At 37.7% G+C, this 18,296-nt stretch overlaps 1 protein-coding gene and 1 non-coding gene across 10 annotated transcripts in view; one reads left to right on the top strand and one right to left on the bottom strand.

The window, feature by feature from the left end:
• The window catches only part of PRUNE2 (prune homolog 2 with BCH domain), a 321,035-nt gene that overhangs the window by 35,117 nt on the left and 267,622 nt on the right, over positions 1 to 18,296 (top strand). For all 9 annotated transcript variants that reach the window (XR_011649380.1, XR_011649381.1, XM_058301632.1 and 6 more), the window contains exon 2: positions 13,951 to 14,055. Coding sequence is in view for 7 of the 9 variants with exons in the window: in XM_058301632.1 (XP_058157615.1) it covers positions 13,951 to 14,055 (105 nt within the window). In the remaining 2 variants the exon portion in view is untranslated. The remainder of the gene's footprint in view (positions 1 to 13,950; positions 14,056 to 18,296) is intronic.
• LOC111764040 (small nucleolar RNA SNORA31) lies at positions 1,998 to 2,125 on the bottom strand. The gene has a single exon (XR_002796750.2). It is a non-coding gene; the product is annotated as a small nucleolar RNA SNORA31 (small nucleolar RNA).

Raw genomic sequence — 18,296 nt, forward strand, 5'->3', positions numbered from 1 at the left:
ACAGTAAGATCCTGGTTCACTGTGAAACAATATTTGGTTCCCTATTTAAACGAAGTGACAATAAAAGATTTCAAAAGTAGAGGAGTTAACATGATTGTTAAGAAAAGACTTAATTCTTTTAAAAATGAGAAGACTTGTTCTTTGAAATAATAAGGGACATTATGATCATATAAAGCACAGGAGATTATTCCCATAAGATACTGAATTATTATTTAGATGGTAAAGGGAAACCTTCCACAACTTCTTAAGAACAGATCAATCAGCTAAGAAAATGCCATTATTTTAACAGAAAGAACACCAAATTCTAGTTTTGCATGAATACATCAATTGATGATATTAAGTGATATTAATAGTCTTGTAAATAAACCTATCAATTCTTAATTACCTTTGACTATGACAAAATTTATTTTTACAAACCTTATATAATTTTCTAAATCTATTCAGGTTTTGTCTTACAGTTTCCTGTTCCTCATTTTGTAACCCTAAGTCAATTTACTCTAGGATAAAACTACCCTTTTTCCTTAACGCATTTTTCATACCTTACGTATTTAAATTATCAAAAATTATCAATAATACAAATTTGCATTCTGTCATCTTCAACATCTCGTAGATATAATGACGGCTTATTTGATAATTAAACTTGTGTAAATTTAGGAAGAGCACCTCAAAGTAGAATGAAATTGTGTGTTTTATTATACTTCACATTGATAACTCAGAAGATGTAGCATTTTTAATTTCACTAACAATATTAAATTAGCTCTGTTTGCCAAATATTTGCCTAAATTATGTGAGCTTTGATTTTTTTCTTCAAACTTTGGGCTTAGTTCTATGAATTTTTGTTGTTGTTGGAAACATTAGATAATAGATTTCCTTAATTTATGGAAATTTAGGAGCATATATTATGCACACACATGTATGCACTATTTATCTTTAAGCTGATTTTATTAGAACTCTTTTAAGAAATAAGTTAATTTGGTAGTACCATCCAGAGGAAATATCATACATCAAACTTACAAAGAGACATACAAACATACAAAGAGAGAGATTGTAACTTCAACTTAAAATGTTTCAGCCATGAGTCAGACATAACATAGGAAAACAGAAAACATAAATATACAAAACTCACCAGTTTATATAAAATAACTGGCTTTCTGTCCTTGCTTCACTCTTATATTTTAATTAGAATTTGGTTCTTGGCAGATGGGATAAGTTGAGGTTAATTGCATAATATGAGGGCTAACGCTTTCCCATTGATATTTGTGGAGGAAGCTTTGACCTGATGTGTAATCTTCTAGAAGTCTTGTCCTATTTCTCAGGACTTTTTAACCCTGAGAGTTACTGTGGAGAGAGGGATTCTGTAGGCAAGTGGCCAGGTCAGTGCCATCAGCTTTTGCTTCCCAGGATTTAGAATCTGAGGTTCACACCAGCATGTGTACAAGCTGATATAGGTCAGGTAACCCCGAATCATATGCCCCCACAAGAATTCTAAATTCTTCTTTGCTGGTCTTGTTTGGGGGAAATCTTTAGTTGTAGCTCTAAATTCAGTTCGGGTTTACGGTTTAAATTCCCTGCTCGCGACGCTTAGAGGAGCATAGAATTGGTCAGGAGTTCCTTCCCTTCCTTTCTGTTTTCAGCCTTTCTTTTCCTAAAGAGCCTTTAATAGAAGCCATTGTGGAGGCAGATTGTCACCTGGCAGCCTTGGGGAAGTTTTAGTTTAAACAAAGTTATTCACTTGAGAGACACCTTTTAAAATTTTAAAATAAAATAAAAATAAAAAGGAATACAATTGTGGCCACTGTAGTTCCAAGCTATCTTAAGTATAGAACAGCCCTTTTTGTAAAAACAGACAAGGTTGGGTCCATAGTTTTAAAACTATGTAGCCAGCTGGCATCCCAGTTGGGGGAGCCTCAGATTCCAATTTTTTTAAAAATTTGCTGTTTTTAAGGTTTTTTTCTGAGTTGCAAAGATTATTTCCCCTTCCCCATCTTTTTAGAATTTCCTGTATTTCCCCTTTCAATCTTCGCTGCCACAAACAGACAGGAAGCGCGAGGACTTATTTATCTTGCTTCTTTAGTGGAAACCTTAGTAGCAGACATGAACTGCTCCAGGGCTGTCAGAGATGCGGGAATTCCACATTGTTTGGCAAAGAAGAACACATGTTACTTACTTGAGATCTCAAGTTGTGTGGTCTGATGCCCAAGCCTGTTTCATCTGGAACTCTGACAGGACCCATCGTTAGCCTCATCCACAGACTTTAAGACTGCTCAAATAAATTTGCTGAAGAGTTCGATGCAACTCAGGAAACACAGATCCCAAAGGAACTCACCCCAGGTTAGCTCACCCATCCACCTCTGGGTGCTGTGAGAGAGCAGAGAGGACAAAGGGGCTCAGCAGGTACTTTTACCTGTTTTTTCCCCCTCTACCTTTGGGGGTCTGTTAGGGATCTGCTTTGGATCCCACTTCTGATGCCAAAAATGTTCAAATAAAATACTAGACAAGATATTATTTATTTGAGTCTATTCGAGCAGTGTGTGACCCATGAATCGGGCAGCATCCAAACCATATGTGGAAAGGGAGTGGAAGGGAGAAGCTGATACAGAGCAAACACGGAAGTAAGCAAAGGAAGTTTCTGATTGGGTGACACTAACCAACATCAAGTTTCCGTTTTACATGGGGGGTGGGGTGTCTTTCAAAGAGGGGAGCAGATATGCACTGATTACTATGGTATACTTGTCCTCTCCGATAAGCTCTCCCTACCGGACCCCAACTGGTATATTACCAGGTGGTGTTCATTTGCAGTTCTGTAGGGTACATTCCATTGCTTGGTTTTCTCAGAAAGCCTTAATTGCAGGCAATTGTTTTTTGTCTTCCTGAAAATCCTCCCTTGGAAAGGGGTCCCTCTCAATGATGTCCAATGCAGGTAGCCATTTTATTTTGCTTAATACTATATAATATTCTAGTTGTTGTTGAAATTCTACCCTCCTTCTAAGGAAATTACTTAGAAAGAACACTACCTTAAGGAAAATAAAATGGTAAAAAAACTCACATCTTTAATTAAGAGTTTTATATGATCCATCGTTGCACATGCTGCTAACCAAAATGAACAAAGATTAATTTTATAAGGTGAGTAAAACATTAAAAAAACTGATCCCATCCATTGTACAGCTATTTATTACTACGAAAGGTGGTATGATGCATTTTTTTCAGAGGCGCCAGGAATTGAACCCAGGGCCTTGTACATGGAAAGCAGGTGCTCAAAACACTGAGCTATACCCACTCCCCTGTATGATGCATTTTATTACCTATTATTAAGTCTTCCCTACTATTTTTTAAATCTTTCTCATATATCGACTTCTAGATATGCATTTAATTGAAAGTTTAATATGATACTTACGCTAAAAATTAGTGATGTTAGCACAGCATTGTACATATATTAATACCACTGAATTGTAAATGTAAAATTAAAGCAGCAAATTTTATATTATGTATATGCTATTGCAGTAAAAAAATAAACTAGAAATTACAATAATGAAATCTTCCTATAATAAAGCAGTTTTCTTTATCTATGACTGATTTATTTAGAACATCATGGCAGAAGAACTTGTTTAAATATTTCTGTATTAAAGGTCTTTCCCATAGTCTATTCAACTGATTATGTCCCTTAAAATGACAAAAGTAAAATTCATATTGAGACATTGAAGAATTTCCAATTGAGGGGCTATGTTTAGAGACTCCAGGCAATTCTTTCAACAGAGAAGAGTAGACAAAGGGAAAAATGGGCAATTGAAAAATAGGTTAGTTAATATTTAGAACCATAAAATCACATTATTCTCTGGTTGGAAGGACCTCAATTCTCCATCTGATGCTTAGAAGACTTATAAATTTTCATTGGAAAGCCTGTTCTTACCAGAGCATGGTACTACTTTAATATTACTATGTTTATGCTTTGAAAATATCAGTGGAATAATACAAAATTTATGTATGCGTATATTTGTGTATCTACATCTATATCTATATCCTGTTATACTCCAGTAGTGTGTGCCACAAAACATGTATTTTCAATAAACCTTTATTGAATACCTACCTACTGTGTGCCAGGTATTGTTTAGTTTTTAAAAACGTTTTCTAGTTGCAAATATTTTGAGAGGGGAGATTGGGGAGAGAGAAGGAGGGGGGAGAGAGAAGCTGAGGGGTCACTTCGAAGGTGAGGGTTCTTCTCTCACTGAAAAATACACAGTGTAATAAATAATAGCGTCATTAAAAACTGTCATTTTTGCAAAGTGCAGTAATTGCTCAGCATATCCCTTGTACATTTCCCTGTGAACCTGCATCGCGCTGGAAACAGTCTCCTCCTCCAGCCTGCTTCCAGTCGCCGATCTGTTCATTACTGTCATGTCGGAGCCAGTGTCAGATATGCCAGGTGTGTGGTGTCACCTGCCTGATGTCTGCTCTGAACACAGACACTTACACTCGCGAGTATTAAAGCAATAGATCTTCCTTATGACAGTGAAAAGCTGACTGCAGAAAAGCAAAGCTTCTGGGAAAAGTCTTCTGAATACATCTTGGCTTGTTCATGAGGAGAGAAAAACCTGACTAATTAGCCTCAGTCCTTCCAATCTGAGGGACAAAAAATAATTAAAGTATCTGGAGCAACCTGTACCACATGGCAGCAGTCTTTGGAAGGGGCAACATGTTAAGAGGACTTGATCTGACAGAAGGCTCCCCAGAGAAAGTTTTGTGAACTTGGTGTAGCACGGTAGAAGACTTCTTGTGTGTGTGCAAGGACTGTTACAGAAAAGCAAAATAGAAGTATTTACAAATCACAAAATTTTCAAGTAGAAATGCAAATATTTTAGTGAAGAAAGAAAGCAAATTTCAAGAACTTATACCAAACTTTAAAGAAAAAAATAATTAAAAATTGGGTCATTTAACTATTAAAATACTCTTCTTCAGAGAAAATTTGAGAAGTAGCAACATAAGCACAGCTTTCTCACCCCTTTTTCCCCCTTGATTGATACTGTAAATTGAAAGTAGGTGGGTTGGGTTCCAGATGAACCAGGTGGGAGTAGAGCAATTAACTTGAGCTCTGGAGAAAGTAACATGCATTCTTTGTTGAAAAATCCGAAAACCTTTGTCCCTGGAGACGACAGCTGTGAGGTCCTCCAGCAGAAATTGGGTAAATGACCAATATCAGTGGGCTCTGTCCTACAGGATTCCCTAGCCTGGGCCAGTCCTTGAATGCAGCTACTTGAGGGTGGCTGGCAACCCCAGTTTCTAAAATCCCACGCAGGTGTCAGCAGTACTCTCACTGGCTCTTGATTTCCTTGGGTGCCTCCTTCAAGTGGTCAGGGGTCACGGCACAGATATACACGGGGGCAGCACTGGAAACACGTGTACACGCTTGTTGCAAAGCAGTCAGCAGCATGTATCTGCACAAAGATGAGCAATGTACTTTTCAGGAAGTTCTGTAGCCTTAGCAGCAGGTCATGAAAATGTGTATGGAAGCATGGGAAAAGACAAGTAAGTTAAAGAAGTTCAACGGGCATTGTACCTTCTCCCTGCTCTTGATATAGGGTACCTTAAAAGTCCCACACAAACATTTATTGTATGCCAAATGTACTAGGAGTCACACTGAGTTTTCCCATCATGTATTTTTAAGACGAGAATGATGGATACATGACATTTCATATTTGTCAAAACCCATAGAAATGTACAACAGAAAGAGTGAATCCTAATGTGAGGTTTAGTTACTAATAATATATCAATACTGGATCATCAGTTTTAGCAAATGGACCACACTCATGCAAGATGACAATCAGGGGAAACTATATGTGTGAGGGAGATATGCGAACTCTGTACTTTCTGTGCAGTTTTTCTAGAAATCTAAACCCGCTCTAAAATAATGTTTATTGTTAAAAAAACAAAAACACAATCTGGAGTGGTGATTAAATGAGGAGCTCAAGGTCCCTTGCTTTGACTACCTTTACTACTGTGTGACTCTGGGCACTCTGAAAAGAAAAAGAGAGGGGGAGTGGGAAAAGGAGGAAGAGAGAGAGAGAGAAAAGAAAGAGTTTATATAGACATCCCTGTCCACAACTACCTCTTGGAGAGAGTACATTTCTTTTTTCTATAGATGGGGAAAGTGAAAAACAGGGAAGCATGCCTGAATGCTCCTGTGGATCAAGGTTGAAACAATAATAGGGGGCTATTTCTCCACCTTTATAAATTGATTTGCAGCCAGGATAAATATTTAGATACATGAACACAAGAGCAGATGAATAACATTAGGCTGTCAATATTGGAGGAAAAAACAAAACAAAACCACAAAAGTGAAGTAAAGCTTTCCACATCCTTTATTTTCCTCCAGCAATTCTCTGACTCTGAGTCAACCTGACAGCCCTTGGAAGTACTGCTGATTTAACCTAAATTTTAGTTCCACTGAGAATATTTCCTTTGTTCAGTTATTCCTAGAAAATTCTGTTTGAATCATGTCATGGTGGCACGGGATGGCTTTGTGTGGTCTGATGGTTTGTTTGCCTCTTCCTGTGTACTTACAGTATCATAAGAACTGCTGCTCTCCACTCTCTCCCTCCCCATAAAACAAAAGATCAAAATGCTCGAAATGGAAAGAGAGGTGTACTGGGGCTAGTGGGTAAGGACAGACTGGGAGGAGGAGAAGGAAATACAGCAAGTGGCAGACAAACCATTTTTCCTACTTTTGCTGCTCTAATTCCAACCCAGGCCCATGACCTGAGAAGAGGGCTCTTTATTGCTTTGCATCATTCTTTTAGAGAGATTTAGTGAAGGACTTGCTTTGCCAGGTGCATTTTAGGTCCTGATTCGCCTCTGACCAGTTGCCAGGAGTGTGCCTGCATCCAGGGCCATGGCAGCAAGTGAAACCACCTCCTCCCTCTCTCTCTTCCTCCATTCCTTGCTTCTGTCCTTGTAAACCAGTCTCTGAGTTTTCTGATATACAGCAGAAGAGACCAGAATGACATATACCCATCATCTTTCTGCAAAAATTATCAACATTTTGTAAAAAAAAAAAAAATTTTTAAATTTGAATACTTACCAACCTTTGCAGAAAGTACTTGTGTGTCTTATTGTCATTCTATTTATGAATAGGCATCAGGAAGTTATTTGATCTCTACAACACATTTCCCTTTGAAAGAGACACTAAGTAACTGCAAAATAGCCTAAAAAACTGGCTTTGGAATTCCTTAGAAATCAATGCCTGGGGTAACAACTCCAGTAGTTCTGATTGTCAATACAGTAGGTATCCCTTTTTGCCAGGAAATCATTTAAACTTGAATTTTAAAATTACTCAACACTAGACATCCATTTATCACAATGCTGGGACAGGGCTAAGTAATGCCTGGTAGCTAATTACAATTACGCCCTTCTTGGTGGTTTATGGATATAGTTCAGGGCCCGGGACTGGACCTGCTGGACTTACATGTATGAATAGGAAGGCATGTTTTGATAGGGTCCCATAGTGTACATGTCCCCAATGCTTGAGACATTTGAGAAGTACAATGATCACCACAGTTATGTCTTCAGAATACTGGAGAAATTAGAACGTAGAATAGACTCAGAAGTCAAGTATTTTAGTCTTAAGAGGAAAGGAGGAAATGTGGTTTGAGTTAATACTCATAAATCCAACATTTTACAAAACTGTATTTTTGTATTTAACTATATTTTTTGAACTTTATATCAGGAGCTAGGCAGAATACGCATGTTGGAAGGCTGTGATGTGTGTGTATGTCTGTGTGTGTCTGCAGAAATCTCTGCTCTGGGATATTGGATGAAGACATAAGCATTTCTTTCTTGCTTTTTAACTTCTGGTTGATTTCCTGTCCTTTATTACCTTCATCATTTTCTCTGTCTGGGTCCCAACCTTTCTCCAGAGAATGATACAGTTATGAGAAATTCAAGTTGAGTTCTAGAAATCATCTTAAATCCAGGACCAAGAGGCATCTCGTTTGCTTACCAAATGAACAGGGCATATACATTAGTCCATAGCCAGGAGGCTGACTAGGATGCATTTGTTCTCTCTCTTGGAGCTATAGCTCTGGGTATGACCAGCATGGCTTGGGGCTCTGTGGGGTCATGAACAGTGTGTTTGGTCTCCTCTTGCCCAGCCTCTGAGTCTTCACCTTAGAATCTTGGAAGCCACAGGTGCATGGGGTCCCCTGGGGAGGAAGCCGAGCCCTTTGCTCCACTCCCCACAGCCAGCTTCCAGGAGGCAGACCCCCCCGTTGACCTGGAGTCAGTAAGGATTCAAGGGAAGTGCTAGTGCCAGTTCCCACTAATTTCTATGCTAAGGTTTTCTTGGAGATACCATCCTGAACAGCCACGAGCCTTCTTTTTGTCTTGGTTCTTCATCTGTTGGTTAGAGAAGAGGGACAAAAATGTGCCTTCCTTTAGTATATGAGGAAAGAACTCCCCAACTTCTGTGGTTTTTGTCTACAATATTTTTTAAAAAAATTAATTTCAATGAATTATTTTTTAAAAAATAGGATATTTACGAAAAGAGGGTTGGGAAGGATGGATATTGAGAAATCACAGTATGACTATATTGCAAAGGTTTATTGATTAAATGGTTTATTATGAGGCTTTAATTGTAGAAAATTATCAATAGGAGCAGCTTCTGTTTCTGAGAGGCTGGAGTTATGAAAAGCTAATGGAGGGGTATAAACTTATAGCAGGGACTTAGAAGCTCTTTCTGATCAATTTACCTGTTTTCTGTAGATGTATTTGGAGGTACCTTTTCCTTCCAAGTGCGGTTTCCTTTAATTGGACAGTTGAATCTGAATTCTTAGGCATTTTGGTGACTTTTGAAAAGAGATAGGAAGTAAACCTCATTAAGAAGTCTCATTTTAGCCGTGTATAGGATTACATTTTAAAAGCACTTTAAAATTCTTCTTTTGCACATTGATTATGGAAAGATTCTGTCCATCTATTAGAAGTATTAGAAGTAGATGACAAAGCAGTGTAGTATCTGTTTCAACCGTTCATCTAAATATTCCATTTTGCATTGGGCTTGGGAAGTGCTGGGTCAAGGCATTTACTGTAAGTCTTCTGTCTCCTACATTCATTAATGCCTGATGTGCTTATGTTGATACTAAGGAATGGATATTACATGTCAGATCTGTTTGCTCAGAGTTAGAAGTTGACAAGGTCACATTCAGAAAATGAACACAATGGGCAGTAGTTATTTGTTGAATGTGCTGGGCCCGCAGTCACCTCAGGGCGTTTGCACTTGCTGTTATTCCTATGGCCTGAGCTATCCTCAGGTCCCTCTCCTTAGCTTCTGTTTTTTCCTCAAATGTTACCTTCTCAATGAGCCTTACGCCAGCATACCTTATCTCTCTTTTTTTTATTTATTTTTCTCCATTTTCTATTATCTCATTATTTTGTTCAACATGTCTATGTCTCCTTGTAATAAAATCTAAGTGCGATGAGGGCTGGGATTTGTGTCTGCTTGGTTCACTGCTGTATCCCTAAGGCTTAGAACAGTGTCTGGCACAAATAAATTTTATTATTTATTGAATGAAAATAATGAGTTGAACTGATAAAGTTGTATATATATCACTTTTATTTGGGAATGATTGGTCTAGTTGTGAATAATCCAGACTCCAATTTAAATGCATCCAAGGACATGGATATTGAGATTGAACATATAGTTCTACAAGCCTGTGGAGATGTGAAATAGGAAGGGGCCACAGATATGCCTTGAGAGATGCACAAGTGTCTTTGTGCTCAGGAGTCTCTTCCCGAGTTCTGTGAATCACTTTCTCTGCTGCTCCTGCAGTTGCCACCATTGCCGCAAAAGGGCCCGCGTCTCAGGGACTGCCTGTTTCCAGCCCCAGATACCTGGAAACCAAGTGCCTATGCCCTTCTGACCTGGGTTGATGCTGTGCTTGCTCTCTTCACACTGCCAGGTTCACCTGTGGTGGGAAGCTTTCTGATTCTTGACTTACAGTTGAAGAGCTAAGCCACACATCTTCCTTGAGCTCACCTGCTGGCTGAGTCTACGTGACCCATTTCCTGTTTTAGTCCAGTAGGGGAGCAGGAGTCTGTCTGAGCTTGGTTACTGTGGATTTACCTTTTGCTAGCTCACTTTTTAGATCTTACTGGTCTAAGGCTCATTGGCAGGCACGTAAAGGTATCTTCTGACCATCATGTCCATTCTCTCTAGTCCAGCATTCTCAGCCAGCCTGAAATTTCCCATCATCTTTTTGGATTGTGGCATGATCTCTGGAAGGTTTCTTCCAAATGAAGGTACATTACCTTGGTGTGTAATGCATTAACCCAGGAGTCCTCACTGGCAAGGATTAACAGTTACAATGGCTAATAGAGAAACAGATAGGTCCCTGATAGTGTGGGTACCAGGATGGTGCATTGTGATGGAGGAAGGTTGAGGAAAGAGGGTGTTAGAACCTGGGGCCGGGTGCATTAACTGGGAATGGCAGACACGTGTGAATGGCACTGGAAGAAGCCATGACTATGAGGCAGTTTGATATGTAAGAAGAAGGGAGGCCAGGGGAGAAACAAGGCAGCCTGGAAAGAGAGACACTTGGCACCAAAGAGAGCCCTCATAGTTTTGCACCAGGATCTCCTGTGGTCTTGAACTGCAAGAAGGTCTATCTGTATTTTTTTTTTTCTTTTTAGTTGGAGAGGGAGGAATAGATCATAATTTAAGAAGGTTCTAGAGTTTTCAGAATTGGTACAGGATGCTTTGGGTTCACAAGCCTTATTTGACTCCTTTTCATTGATTTTGGGCTTGGAAATGAGTTGATACACAAATCTATTTCCCATATGTCTTCTTTCATGCAAGACGCAAGTTGAATGCAGAGCCGTACCTAGAATTATCGAAACTTGATGAGGAAGAAATAGGTCAGCTGTGAGGTGATCTTGATGCTACAAATGTCTGGAGGCTTCTTGTGTTTGAGTGCTTATTTAACATTCTCTGCTCTCCCTCAATTACCAAGCTCATCCACTGTGTAGACACTGATGTCATTATGGCGTTATGGAGTGGTTAGCACAGGGCAGGAGAGACGGGGTTCGCTGTGCTGTGTCATGGGTGGGGAGGACCATCCTGGTCCCACCACACACTCCTCTGACCTATAAAAAGTGTTGTTAATTGCTGTCTGCCTAACAGGATTTGGGAGGAGAAAAATGAGGTAATGTCTATTTAGACCTTTGAGCTTTTTGGAAGCATGGCATTCTGCAGTAATATGATTTCCTAATGCACTTGTTTTTGTTGTAATGGAGTCTAAATCCATTTACCTAAATTTCTTTAGGTGCTTCTAGAATATCTGACCATCTTACACAGGGAAAGCAACCAGGCTTTGAAAGTGGTAACTGGGCCTAGACAGAACCCTCAAAGGATATTCAGCCAAGTGAGCCAGATATAGATTTATGAGGTGAGGGAAGGAAGCTGGAGAAGAAAGAGTGGGAGCTAGATTGGGTGGTGATGGGGGAAATGTTATTTTCTTGAGAGAACTTCTCCCTAACAGTTTTATTTTTTTTAAGATTTATTTATTTTTATCCCTTTCTCTCCCCTTTGCCCCCCACACCCTAGTTATCTGTTCTCTGTGTCCATTTGCCGTGTGTTCTTTTTTTTGTCTGCTTCTGTTGTCAGCGGCACCATCAAGTTGTTTCACTAAAGATCATTAACCCCTCAGTATTTTTTAAAATATTAGTTTATTTGAATAAATGTAGCAATGTTATAAATGATAAATGATCTGCAACACTGCTCCTGCCTTCTTTGTCTATAATTGATAGACAGTTTTAACCCAGCCCCCTTCAAGATTTACATTATTATGTCCTTTGAGCCACAAATTATTTCCAGTTCTGATACCAGCAATTCCATATAAACACTAACAAACTTATTGATTAATTTGTAAAATAGCTAGTAAGTTACTAAATAATGCTTTCTTCTTGTTTTGCAGATAAGGGAAATATAAGTGATTCATAAACAGTCTACACTTACATAGAGCTTATATTAGTCAGCCCGAGGGATGCTAATGAAAAGTACCAGAAATCTGTTGGTTTTTATAAAGGGTACTGATTTGGGGTAAAAGCTTACAGTAACAAGGCCCTCAAGAGTCCAACTCAAGGTACCATAAGAGGTATTTTCTCACCCAAAGTCTATTACCACGTGTTGACACAATATGGCAGGGGATGTCTGCTAAGGTTCAGCCTTCCTCTTTCCATGGGTCCAGCTTCTTCCGATCTCAGCTGTAGGCTGGCATACAGCTCATCTTTCGTCTCAGGTTTTGTTTCTTTCTGGGCTCAGCTGCTCCGTTCTCTTTACAAGGTCAATTCTAAATTGTCAGGAAAAGGGCTCATCTCTCTTCCTGGGGCCCCTGCTGTGTCTATGGAGTGCTCTCTCTTTTCTTGCGTATCTGCTTCTGTCTTCTCCTTGAATGAGTGTCCATTTACATAGCCGACCAAGGGGCGCGGGACTCAGTCCTGCACACCCTAATGATGTGTAGGCTTTGATTCAGTAGTCGAACTAAAGCCCTAATCCTAACATAATCAAGTAAACATAAAACCTTTGAATTTAATACAGTCAAAGAGTATCACACCCAGAGGAACAGACCATCTTACAAACATAATCAATATCTCTTTTTGGAATTCATAAATAATATCAAACTGCCACATAGCCTTTTAGAAAATATTAAAATCAGGTGGACTTTCTAGTGGTTCCTAAAAAGAGAAATTAAAACAAAGCATGGAAAGTGGGGGAATGTAGCCTGTGTCATTTCTGACATGCTATAAAATATAAATTTATGTTACAATTTTCTGTATTGGACAGTTTTGGTACAGAATATTTTAGAAGCTGTGGTTCTTTGGAATCTCCAACCCTGCGCTTCAAAAGGATCACCCTTCTCTAAAAAAAATTTAAGTAGCTGTTGAGTTAACCAGAAAAAAAAGTCACTTTCTTCCAGAGAGGTGACCATACTTTTTATTTTAAAGATTTATTGTATTTATTTCTCTCCTCTTCCCCCTTTCCCCCCCCCCCCCCCCCATTGTCTGCTCTCTGTGTCCTTTCGCTGTGTGTTCTTCTGTGTCTGCTTGCATTCTTGTCAGGCAGCACCAGGAATCTGTGTCTCTTTTTGTTGCATCATCTTGCTGTGTCAGCTCTCCCTGTGTATGGCACCAGTCCTGGGCAGGCTGCATTTTTCGTGCTGGGCGGCTCTCCTTGGGGGGCGCAGTCCTTGCATGTGGGGCACCCCTATGTGGGGGAACCCCTGTGTGTCACGGCACTCCTTGTGCACAGCAGCACTGCACATGGGCCAGCATACCACATGGGCCAGGAGGCCGTGGGTACTGAACCTTTGACCTCCTATATGGTAGGTGGATGCTCTATCAGTTGAGCCACGTCTGCTTCCACATACTTTTTAATAATAACTAATTTGTATTTTTAGAGCAGCAGTACTAATCATATTCCTTTCTCAGGGGGAAGAACAGTGTTAGAATTTTCATTTGCTAAATTATAGAATTATAATGGAGAGAGAACACATCTTGTCACCTGACATGAAAAAATATCTACCAAATTACGTTTATGTATTTACATTGCATTCCAGAGTTATATGAATAAGTAAATGATACAGAATACTATTCAATGGCTCTTAACACCAAAATTTTATTTCTTAAAAAATTGTGATTCAGAGATGCAGTTCATATGCAGTTAAATTGTGAATAATCTTCATAAAATTGCACTGTCTCTTCATGAGAGCTTTCTAAGGTTGAATGAGCATTTATGAATGTTAAACACTAATTTTATGTTCTCATGTAAAACTTCATGATAAATCTATGAATTTCTGTTCTAGTTTATAAATATTGCTAAGGTTTACTTTTTTAAAAAGATAGAAATATTTCTGTTTATATTGTTCTGTTGCTGATTAAATTGTGATGTTTCACTTGAATTTGTTTCAGAATCGAAGCAAACGCTTGGAGAAAGTCCATGTGGTTATTGGACATAAATCTTGTGACTTGGATTCTCTAATTTCTGCCTTCACATATGCTTACTTTCTCGACAAGGTAAGAGAAAAAAAAGATTGTGCTTTTAATATTTCAATTATTATATAACCTTTAAAAACAAAAATTTTCTGGAAAGGCAAAGAACCTACGAATATTTCATATTCTAGTTAATCAACAGATATTTAGAGTATCTCCTATATGTTAGCCATTTTTCTAGTTATTCCTTACTGATACTCTTTATAAAACATTCTTTCAATAAGATCAATGTTTTCAAATTAAAACTTAAAAGTGTTTATAATGATTAATTATTTTCATGGGAATTAAGAAAGCTAATGAAAGTTAGGGTCAGAATTTCTTATTTTCCTTCATTGTCCTTGTTGGATGATCTTGTCCTTGGGAGTAGAAAAATATGTGCAGAATAACTGCATGAATATTACATGTAATAGTGCATTGCCTGGAATTTTCAGTAACAGAGGAGTATATAACAAATCTATTTCTATAAGTTCTTATTTTTTTTGTGCCTTCAGCATGAACTTTGCCCAGTAAGGCAATTCGCTGTGATAATTTCCCTTTAGTGAGGCTCTTTCTACTCTGTGAAGTATATAACATGCCTATGAAAAGACATTTGAATAAATTATTTTAAAATATCCATTCCATAAAATTGATTAACCCATAATAATGCTTAACCTTAAACCCTAAAATGTATGATATGTAGGTACAATATGAATTTCATCAAATTTTTTCCAAAATCCAATTTGTTTTGTTCTAATTTTATTTTGATCCTTATCCTTTGACAGTATGCACAGCTGATTTAGAGCGATTTAAATTCACATGAAAACCAGCCTTCCAGAATGAGTTGTGGGAGGCAAGAAATGCTTTAGGGCAGCAGCTGACAAAAATGCCACATACAATATTCTCTTCTCTACATGTGTGCGTTATATCAAATTTATCTTAAAATTTGTTGGACTTTACAAAGGAGACTAATTGGTATTAGGAGATAAATATGTGTCAAGACATGCATATTAAAGTCTAATCTTGTTAAATGTTTTTTTTCAGAGACAATGTATGTTTACAGAAAAATTATGCATAAAAGGCAAACTTCCCATATACCGCTATATTATTAACACTTTGTAATAGTGTGGTACATTTGTTACAATTCAGGAGAGAATGTTTTTATAATTGTATCATTAACTATAGTCCAGCGTTTACAATAGGTTCACAGTTTATGTTGACCATCCTATGTTTATTTGTTTTTTAAAATTTTAATTCTAGAAACATACATATAATCTAAAAATTTCCCTTTTAACCATAGTCAAATATGTAATTCAGTGCTGTTAATTACGTTCCCCATGTTGTGCTACCATCACCACCATCCACTACCAAAACTTTTACATTGTCTTAAATAGAAACTGTATTTTAAGCCCTAAGTCCCTATTCCCAACCCCACCCATCCCCTGATAACCTATATCTAGATTCTGACTCTTGAGTATGCTTATTATAATTTGTTCATATCAGCAAGATCATACAATATTTGTCCTTTTATGTCTGGCTTATTTCATTTAACTTGAGGTCCTTAAGCTTTATTCATGTTGTCACATGTATCAGAACTTCATCCTTTTTATGGCTGATTAATATTCCATTATATGAACGGTATTAGTTTGCGAAAGGCTGCCAAGCAATATACTAGAAATGGGTTGGCTTCTACAATTGAGATTTATTAACTTATGAGCTAACAGTTCCAAGGCCATGAAAGTGTCCAAATCAAGGCATCATCAGGAGATACTTCCTCCCCAAGCTGCAACTATGGGTGATCCGGCACAAGGAGGCATCCGTTTATCTCTCTCCTCTCCTCTGGACCTTGTTGCTTTCATCTTCTGGCTTCAGTGGCCTCCTCTAGCTATTGTGTTCCACTGATTTCAGCTTCTGGCTCCTGGGGCCTTCTCTTTCAGTTTCTAGGAGTTTTTCCCTGTTTCTGTGGCTCCACCAATTCCATTTATAAAGGACTCCAGTAAGAGGATTTAGATCTACCCTGGGCCACACCCTACTGAAGCAAAATAATCCAATGGTCCTCAACTGAATCCATCCAACCAAAGGGTTCCACACCCACAGGAACATAATTTTCTGGGGTCCACAAAACACTCAAACTACCACCTGTGTATATTAAAATTTTGTTTATCCATCCATCAGTCAATGGACACTTGTGTTTCTTCCATCTTTTGGCAATTGTGAATAATGCTGCTATAAACATCAGTGTGCAAATATCTGTTCAAGTTATTGCTTTCAGATATTTTGGATATATACCTAGAGGCGGGATTGCTGGTTCATAGGGTAATGTTATACTTAACTTTCTGAGGAACTGCCAAACTATCTTCCACAGTAGTTGCACCATTTTATATTCCCACCAACAATGAATAAGTGTTCCTATTTCTCCACATCTTCTCCAACACAAGTAATTTTCCACTTTGTTAATAGTAGCCATTTGTGCTTTTTAGCCATTTGTATACCGTCTTTAGAGAAATGTCTTTTCAAGTCTTTTTTGTCATTTTAAAAAATGGGTTGTCTTTTTATTGTAGAGTTGTAGGCTTTCCTTATAATATTCTGGATATTAAACCCTTATTGGATTTGTGGTTTCTGAATATTTTTTCCCATTATGTAGGCTGTCATTTTACTTTCATAATAAAGTCTGTTGATGCACAAAAGTTTTTAATATTTATGTGGTTCTATTTATCTAGTTTTTCTTTTGTTGCTTGTGCTTTGGGTGTCAAGTCTAAGAAACCATTGCCTAACCCAAGATCCTGAAGATGCTTTTGTATGTTTTCTTTTAGGAGTTTTATAGTCCTGGTTCTTATATTTAGGTCTTTGGTCCATTTTGAGTTAATTTTGTATATGGGGTGAGATATGGGTTCCCCTTCATTACTTTGCAAATGGTTATCAAGTTTTCCCAGCACCATTTGTTGAAGAGGCTGTTCTTTCCCGATTGAACAGACTTAACAGTCTTGTTAAAAATCAGTTGGCCATAGATGTAGGAGTCTATTTCTGAACTCTCAATTTGATTCCATTGGTCTATATATCTATCCTTGTGCTAGTATCATGCTATTTTGACCACAATAGCTTTGTAATAAGTTTCAAGGTCAGAAAGTGTGAGTCCTCCAACTTGGTTCTTCTTTTTCATGATGGTTTTAGCTATTCAGGGCCCCTTACCCTTCCAAATAAATTTGATGATTGGCTTTTCCATTTCTGCAAGGAAGATTGTTGGATTTTTGGTTGGGATTGCATTAAATATATAAGTTGTTTTGGGTAGAATTGACATCTTAATGATATTTAGTTTTCCAATCCATGAATATAGAATGCTCTTCCATTTATTTAGGTCTTTGATTTCCTTTAGCAAAGTTTTGTTTTCTGTGTATATGTCATTTACATCCGTGGTTAAATTTATTCCTAGATATTTGATTCTTTTAGTGATTGTAAATGGAATTTTTCTTGATTTCCTCCTCCAATTGCTAATTACTAGTGTAAATAAACAATATTATTTTCACATGTTTATCATTTACCCCACCACTTTGATGAATTTATTTATTAGCTCAAATAGCTTTGTTGTAGATTTTTGGGACTTTCTATAAATGGGATCATTTCATCTGCACGTAGTGGAAGTTTTACTTCATCCTTTCCAATATGGATGCCCCTTTTTCTTGCCAGAACATCTACTACAATGTTGAATAACTATTGTCAGTGGGCATCCTTATCTTGTTCCAGAGTTTAGAGGGGACACTTTCCATCTTTTACTATTGAGTGTGATGGTAGTGGGGGTTCTTCATATATGCTCTTTATCAGATTAAGGAAGTTTTCTTCTATTCCTATTTTTCTAAGTATTTTTATCAAGGAAGGATGCTGGATTTTGTCAAATGTCATTTGCACATCAATTAAGATGATCCTGTGTTTTTTTCCCCTTTGTTCTGTCAATGTGATATATTACATTAATTTATCTTATGCTGAACCACGCTTGCGTACCTGGGATAAATCCCATATGATCATAAGGTATAATTCTTTTATTCATTTGTTAGATTTGGCATACTAGTATTTTGTTGAGAACTTTTGCATCTATATTTATGAGATAATGGTCTATAATTTTCTTTTCTTATAATATCTTTATCTGACTTTGGTATTAGGGTGGTGTTGTCCTCATTGAATGGGTTAGGCAGTGTTTCCTCCTCAATTTTTGGAAGAGTTTGAACAGGAAGAATTAGTGTTAATTCTTTTTGGAATGCTTGGTAGAATTCACCTATGAAGCAATCTTGTACTTG

This window comes from Dasypus novemcinctus, chromosome 8, assembly GCF_030445035.2.
Source record: "Dasypus novemcinctus isolate mDasNov1 chromosome 8, mDasNov1.1.hap2, whole genome shotgun sequence".
In the NCBI taxonomy this organism is placed as follows: Eukaryota; Metazoa; Chordata; class Mammalia; order Cingulata; family Dasypodidae; genus Dasypus; species Dasypus novemcinctus.